General features: G+C 37.2%; 1 protein-coding gene across 4 annotated transcripts in view; it reads right to left on the bottom strand.

Moving 5' to 3' along the window:
• The window catches only part of ZFYVE16 (zinc finger FYVE-type containing 16), a 48,779-nt gene that overhangs the window by 5,082 nt on the left and 35,336 nt on the right, over positions 1 to 8,361 (bottom strand). For all 4 annotated transcript variants that reach the window (XM_023510934.1, XM_023510933.1, XM_023510935.1 and 1 more), the window contains 4 exons: positions 8,144 to 8,291; positions 6,466 to 6,546; positions 2,834 to 2,996; positions 1,386 to 1,491 (listed from right to left, as the gene is read on the bottom strand). In XM_023510934.1, coding sequence (XP_023366702.1) covers positions 1,386 to 1,491; positions 2,834 to 2,996; positions 6,466 to 6,546; positions 8,144 to 8,291 — 498 coding nt within the window. The remainder of the gene's footprint in view (positions 1 to 1,385; positions 1,492 to 2,833; positions 2,997 to 6,465; positions 6,547 to 8,143; positions 8,292 to 8,361) is intronic.

Genomic DNA, 8,361 nt, shown 5'->3' with positions numbered 1-8,361 from the left:
GGGTCCGGGCTGGGGATTCGAACCCGCCACCTTAGGTGTATGTGGCTGGCGCCTTAGCCGGTTGAGCTATAGGCGCCGAGCCTAAAAGTAACTTTAAAAACTCAAAATTACTTCTTTAAACTTTAATAAAATTCCAATGTAAAGTACCATGAAAATCATTATTGAGGGAATTCTTTATTCATAACTTGATTTATACTATAAATAAAAACTAAAAACCAAAGGTTATGGAATATGGGAATGGCTCAGTTATTTTTGCCATAAGTTAACTTGTAGTAATGAAAGCCTTGTTAACCTAAGTTCAGAGAAGGGTACTAATGAATCCGTGCTATTAAGACATCTACTTACAGTTAAGATAAATAAATAATATCCTATAGTTTCTATATTCCTTATAGTTTTATCTGTCTTGCACTTGCATAAAACACAAAGAGTACATAAAAAATGAACATGAGGGTTGGTGCCTGTGGCTCAAGTGGCTAAGGCGCCAGCCACATACACCCAAGGTGGCGGGTTCGAATCCAGCCCGGGCCCACCAAAACAACAATGATGGCTACAACCAAAAAAAATAGCCAGGCGTTGTGGCAGGCACCTGTGATCCCAGCTACTTGGGAGGTGAGGCAAGAGACTCGCTTGAGCCCAGGAGATGGAGGTTCCTGTGAGCTGTGATGTCACGGCACTCTACCCAGGGGGATAGCTCTGTCTCAAAAGAAAAAAAAAAAAAAAATGAACATGAAGAGGAATAAGGAAAGAGACTAAGGGACTGGGTGTCCATAGCTTGTATCCTCTTAAAAGGATAGAAACTTTATCTGGAACACATAAAAGTAACTTTCATATGTCAATATTGATTATAAATTAATATCAACAAGATAGTTTATTTGTTGTAAAATAAGAGGAAAAGAACAATAATATGGACAAACATGGCAACGCTGCCAAAATTTAACTATTAGCTAATAGGCAGTACCACACCATATGATAGCCTGCACTGAGCCTATGGAAATCCAAATCTGGTGTATAAAAGACAGTCTTGGGGGAACTAAAACTCTGTGGAAATTAAGAAGGGGAAAGAAGGGTGGAGGGGATGGGTAAAAACCTACCTAACAGGTACAATGAACAGTATTTGGGTATTGGGCACATTTATAACTATGATTCAAGCATTATTAAAGTGATCCATGTAACCAAAAACATTTATGCCCCCTTAATATTTTGAAATAAGAATATCTGAAGTTGGGCTGAAAAAAAAAAAGAAGGAGAAAGACAGTCTAGGGTAGAAATGTGTCTTAAAGTAAGAAGGGTAATACTCAGAGGCTGAGTCTGCACAATCTGCAAGTTCTAAACAAGAAAACCACATCCAAACATAGCATGTATAGGGAAAGGACTTTCTCAGTTACCTCAGTACATTTCACAATCTTCTCATCAGTTTCAAAATCTGCTTCCAGTTTTATTTTTTCACTTGGAAATCCTTGTAATGACATTCCATCCACTGAACTGATAACACTACCAAATAAAATGTCATATAATAGAATTCTTAGTACCAAAGTGCTCTTTCTGAAATGAGTTATTAGATTTAAACAAACAGAATAAGGAGAAAAATTACAAAAGCTCTAAATTTAAAGCAGCTAAAAGATATCTCAATTATGTAAAAAGTAATTAAATCTGTAGCTCAGACTCTTTACCAAGATTTCCTGATTGTGTAGTCATTCTTTTTTATTCATCAATAAATTATATATTTTTCAGAGCCTGTTAGGAGGCAACATCAATAAATTATATCTCTTTTTTTATATGCCCAGTTCACACCTGAGGTTTAAAATACCTTAGATAGTCTCCTAACAGAAAAGCTGTCTCGGCTCGGCGCCTATGGCTCAACCGGCTAAGGCGCCAGCCACGTACACCTAAGGTGGCGGGTTCAAATCCCCAGCCCGGACCCGCCAAACAACAATGACGGCTGCAACCAAAAAATAGCTGGGCGTTGTGGCGGGCGCCTGTAGTCCCAGCTACTTGGGAGGCGGAGGCAGGAGACTCGCTTGAGCCCAGGAGTTGGAGGGTGCTGTGAGCTGTAATGCCATGGCACTCTACCCAGGGGGACAGCTTGAGGCTCTGTCTCAAAAAAAAAAAAAAAGAAAAGCTGTCTCATAAACTCATGAACTCAAAAACTCAATTTTGGAATCCTTCAGCATTAGCCCTCTTCTTCCTTCTTTGCTCCAGACCCCTTAGCCAATCTCCAAAAAAAGAAAGAAAATGGGTAACTGAAGAGAGGAAGGAATGGCAGTAAAATCTCTCTAACGCCTCTAAGATACACACACACATATATATAATTAAATCTAGTTGTTCATATTTATAGTGAATCAAAATAATACAGTATATCATCCAAAAAGGATCCTTTACTTTCTTGAAGAAAATAGATACCGTACACCAGAAAAAGAGTCTTGCCTTTCTCAGCCCTGACATCAAGCCTACACTGCCACCCAATGGATGTTTCATCATTGCCCTCCACTCCCAAATTGACCACTCTTTAATAATTTACAGTATCCTGGCCAAAAAAAAACACTTATGAGGCTGGTTAGCTATGTGTCTAATAAAATAGACTGTATTCATTAATTGGGGCATAAACATTTAAATTAATAATGTAAGTCTGGTAGAATCTCTCTTGTCTCTACCTAACAAAATCAAATAAATTGACCTAGTTGTTTGTACCCTCACATTAACCTGAAATAAATCTACTTAAACCAAACAAAACATTTCTATATTTATTCACAAAACATTTAATTTTATTAATAGGATGTTTTTATCCTTCCCTCTCCATCAAATATATTACATTTTAGTAATAAAAAATTCCTACCCATTGTTTCTTTTTTCTTCAGAATCTACCCAACAGATATCCACATATTCTCTCATGTCTACTGAATCAACTTTTCCACATGTAATTTTAAAGTCTTTTTGCTCTCGTAGAGCTAGCCGCAAGCCATCCATGGTCTCTGGAGTTATCTGTACCATTAAGCCATCTAGAAATGAGAGAATGTTTCACATTTCTTTTGCCAAATATCAATTTGCATGTCTAAGCCACAAAATTTTCTATCAAAATATGTTCTGTGTAAGAAATATGTTTTACATCATTTGTTAATCATCCTAATGGTTATTTTCCCCTAGGAAATAAGTATTTCCTAAAGTTAAGGATTCTTTTTTGGGGTGTGAGAGTAAACAAAGATAAAAATTTCTGGCCGGGCATGGTGTCTTACACCTGTAATCCTAGCACTCTGGGAGGCTGAGGCAGGTTGATTGCTTAAACTCAGGAGTTCGAGACCAGCCTGAACAAGCCCCCATCTCTACTAAAAATAAAAAACTAGCCAGGCGTTGTGGGCACCTGTAGTATCACCTCCTTGGGAGGCTGAGGTAGGAGGATCTTTTGAGCCCAAGAGTTTGAGGTTGCTGTGAGCTATGCAGGCACTCTACCCAGCATGACAGAGGTTACTCAAAAAATTAGAAACATATCTACCATATGATCCAACAGTGCTAGTTCTGGGTATTTCTCCAAAATAACTGAAATCAGGATCTCAAAGAGAGCATTCCCATGTTCACCACAGCACCAGTCAAAATAGCAAAGATGTGGAAACAATCTAAATGTCCACTGACAGAAGAACAGATAAAGAAAACATGGTGTATACATACAGTGGAGTATAACTCAGCTTCGGAAAAAAAGGGAAACTTCAACATGGATGAATACTGAGGACACTATGTTAAATGAAATAAACTGGTCACAGAAAGACAAATGCTGCATGATTATATTTAAGCAAAGTATCTAGAACAGCCAAATGTTTAAAAATCAAAGGATAGAACGGCAGTTGCTAAGGGCTGGAGGAAGGGAGAAATGGGAGTTACTAATCAATAGGCATAAAGTTTTAGTAAATCAAGATGGATAGGCTAGAGAGATCTGGTATACACTATTGAACCTAGTCAACAATAATGTATTATACCAGCAGTTCTCAACCTGTGGGTTGTGACCCCTTTTTAACAATGAAAATACACTGTGGCATTAGGAAAGTTGAGAACCACTGTATTATACTATTAAAAATTTGTTCAGAAGATAGATCTCATATTATAAATGTTCTTATCACAATAAAATAAGAAAAAGAAAAGAAATGGAGGCGAGAAGACAATGAAATGGCATCTTTAAAATATTAACAGAAGGCTCGGCACCTGTGGCTCAAGTGGCTAAGGTGCCAGCCACATACACCTGAGATGGTGGGTTTGAATCCAGCCTGGACTCGCCTAACAACGAGGGCTGCAACAAAAAAAAAAAAAAAATAGTCGGGTGTTGTGGCAGGTGCTTGTGGCCCCAGCTACTTGGGAGGCTGAGGCAGGAGACTCGCTTGAGCCCAGGAGTTGGAGGTTGCTGTGAGCTGTGATGCCATGGCACTCTACCCAGGGGTAAAGCTTGAGGCTCTGTCTCAAAAAAATAAATAAATAAAATAAAATATTAACAGAAAATAAAACTTTTAAAGCAGATTTATATATCCAATAAAAATCCTTTGAAAATGAGAATGAAATAAAGACAGGTGAATAAAAGCCAGCAGACTACCAAAGAACTTCCAGTTTTTGCTCCAACATGTAAAGAGAACCTGAGGCTTCCATCCTCATAACAATAATAAAAAGCTGAACAAAACAAAAGCAAACAACTCCTCTTAGATGCATCAGAGAATACAAACTGCTGCTCTGAGAAGTGGAGCAAAATCAAAACCAACAATAAAAGATTGCCTTAGGCAGTCCCACTCAGATCTGCCCTTGCTTCAACGAAGTTTGGGTGGAAGTGGCCCGAGACTCCCTTTCTTCCAGCCTGTGACAGCTTACAGATCTCCTCCACTTGCAATCTCCAGGACCATCTTCACAGCCATCTCCTGCTTCTGAGCCAGCTAACACCATTTTTCTGTGGTTAGCACCTCATTGCCAACCAACCACAAGCTCCCAGACTCATCAGAATTATTCCACTCATGTGGAGGCAGCCAGCAACCATCTGGTCAATTTGCATCTGGGGGCCTTCCACAAACTACTTCTTTCTGAGCTACTATTTCAACTGGCACCACCACGTGGCTCTAAAACCCTGGAGAACTAGAACAGGCTCTTTCACATATTCATGCCCTGAGTTCTGCCCACAGAGACTGCCATCTCAAGATGAGTGAGGGCTCAGTGCCTGTAGTTCAGCAGCTAGGGTGTCAGCCACATACATACACCAGAGCAGGCAGGTTTGAATCTAGCCCGGGCCTGCCAAACAACAATGACAACTACAACTAGAAAATAGCCAGGCGCTGTGGCAGGCACCTGTGGTCCCAAGCTACTTGGGAGGCTGAGGCAGGAGACTCGCTTGAGCCCAGGAGTTGGAAGTTGCTGTGAGCTGTGATGCCATGGCACACTCTATCCAGGGTGACAGCTTGAGACTCTATCTCAAAAAAAAAAAAGAAAAGAAAAGAAAAGATGAGTGAGGTACAACCCTGGATGCAATGCAAGGTACCATGGCCCTGGAGAACTAGAACAGGCTCTTTAACATATTCATGCCCTGAGTTCTGCCCACAGAGACCCCCATCTCTGTGATTTCCTGGAGAGTCACTTCCTTGATGAGGATGTGAAATTCATTAAGAAGATGGGTAACCACCTGACCAAGATACAAGGCCTAAACCAAAAACCATAAAACTTTATTGGCATACAGTCATTTATCACGTAACAATATTTTGCTCAAAGATGAAACACATATATGACATTGGTCCCATAAAATTGTGATGCTGTATTTTTATTATATCCTTTCTATGTTTAGATATGTCTAGATACACAAGACACCACTGCATTATAATTGCCTACAGTATGCAATACAGCAACATATTGTATAAGTTGATACTCTAGGAGCAATAGGCTACAACCATACAGGTTTGGCTATACCACCTAGTTTTGCTAAGTACATTCTATGATGTTTGCACAATGAGAAAATCACCGAACAACACATTTCTCAGAATGTATCCCTGTTGGTAAATGACGGATAACTATAGATAAAAAATGACCTAAGTAAACTGAAGGTAGTCCATGTCCATAGACGGGAACAATAAAACAGGAAAATAAGCCAATTTTCTCAAAATTAATGATTTAATGCAAATTGAATAACAATTCCAGGAGTTCTTTTTAAAACAAGACAAGTTGATCTTAAAATTAATATAAAAAAAATCAAAGGGTTTCTTTGAACTGGCCAGGGCAGTTCAAACTTTATGGCCACCCTGTATAACTGAGATAGTATACAGCAGTATTTTTCAATCTTTTTAAATCTCATGATTTATTGATTTTACTTAAGTTTGTCATACTGTGCTTTATAACTTATAAACTTCCTTTTGTAAATATCAAAGATATTTTTTAAGGTAATAGAAAAACAACTCTATATTAAAACAACCTTAAAAAAAAAGATAAAAAATAAAACCTTAACAATGAAACTCATACCTTCAACTATGCTGGACTTAGCAAGAAATCCTGAAGATGTTTTTAGGGCTCCATTGAACACTACAAAACTTGCACCGGTCACTGATAAGGAAATACAACAGTTGTTTATGTTTTAACCTGTTAATTTTTATGTTATATATTTGTTAAAATGTAGAATGTGAAGCATGCATATTTTAAGTACTCTGTAAATGTTATGCCCATACAACTTACATTAGAAAGCTAACAAAAAACAAACAAAATTAAAATACTATAGATAATTTAATGTTTATATCTAATAATTAGATGGACTGTTATACTATTTAAAATGTTTGTGCCTATGTAAGTGAGGGTGCAGGAAACTAGACATTCACTACTTCCAACTGCGTAATTCAGAACAATCTCTACGGAGCACTAACATGACAACTATTTATTAAAATTACAAAAATGTTTTCTTTGACACACTGATTCTACTTTTGGGAGTTACTCTATAGATAGGTTCACATGCGTACAAAATTGCATGTGTACAAGATTATTCACAGTAGCATTTTTATAAAAAGCTGAGGATTGGTAAAAAGTAAAAACTAAGTAATAATTAAATGATGTTCACCTATAAAATGGAAAGTTATATGGAATACAAAAATTCTTTAAGTACTAGCATAGAATAATATCCAAGGTATATTAAGAACAACAAAGCAAGGTATGGAATGGAAAAAATGTTATGACTCTAAAAAAGCAGAAAAATAATATATATGTGTGTATATGTGTGTACATATACATTAGCTTTGAATATACGTTAAAACAAAACTTTCTCTGAAAGCATATCCACAAGAACTGATAATACTGGTTTGGTTTCCTGCAGGGAAAGTGAGAGGATGGCTGCATGGTCAAGGGAGGAAAGGAGATTTGTCACTATAAACATTCATATTTTCAAAATTCCCCAGATAGTTATATACCTATTCAACAAATATTAAAATGTTGTTAAATTTTAATGACAAAAGTCAACATGTTAAAAAGAAAAAAAAAGCACCTGACACAATGCCCAGCTATTTTTTTTTTTTTTTTTTAGCAGGCCCAGGCCAGGTTCAAACCCACCAGCCCTGGTGCATGTGGCTGGCCCCCTAACCACTGAACTATGGGCACCCAGACTAAATATGTTATCTTATAATAGTGTATTAATTTTACAAATATTTACTTCTATTAACTTTCAATTTGTTATGCCCTCTGCTGCAAGGGTTTGGTAATCACAGCAGTCACTGAGGTCACTCAGCCAGAGCTGAGGGTAATGTGGTTCACAGATACTGCTCACTCTACCATCTTTATCATTTTTATATTCTCTGACACTTATACTTTATAAATCATTCTTTGTCCTTGTCCACCTTATGCTCTCCAACCAAGTGGAGGCAAATGTGAAAAAGCACTTCATTCCAGAGAGAAATTACCCAAAAAAGATACCTAGCCTATGGGGCACACTAAACCTAAAAATATAAAAAGAAGACAATCTTCCAAGTCTTTAAGCCTAATGTCGCTAGAGAGAAAAACAAAAATTAGAATTCTTTATTTTGTTGTTTGTGTAGCTGAAATTTTAAAGCATACTGTTTTATCACTGTTAATTCATCAAATAAATATACTTATTTTTTCCTTTTGAATTATATCAATGGAAGTAGTTTTATAAATTATCGGTAGGAATCTTGATGCTCACCTTTTCTAGGATGGCCAGTAGCACTGCTGGCCTGTGTGTGATAAACTCCATCATTCTGTACACATACTAGATGAGAATCTGCTTCTGTACTAAAACTGGCTCCAATACTAATGACATGCTCATTAGAAGAACTTACTACTTTCATTACCTGGAACACAAGAAGACATGTTTAGAAATACTTTTAACATTGTATGCCTATTCTTTTTTTTTTTTTTTTT

Source organism: Otolemur garnettii, unplaced genomic scaffold, assembly GCF_000181295.1.
Source record: "Otolemur garnettii isolate 467f Iridium unplaced genomic scaffold, OtoGar3 scaffold00017, whole genome shotgun sequence".
Classification (NCBI taxonomy): domain Eukaryota; kingdom Metazoa; phylum Chordata; class Mammalia; order Primates; family Galagidae; genus Otolemur; species Otolemur garnettii.
Note: the sequence above shows the minus strand (reverse complement) of the source record. Positions and strands in the feature narration are given on the sequence as shown.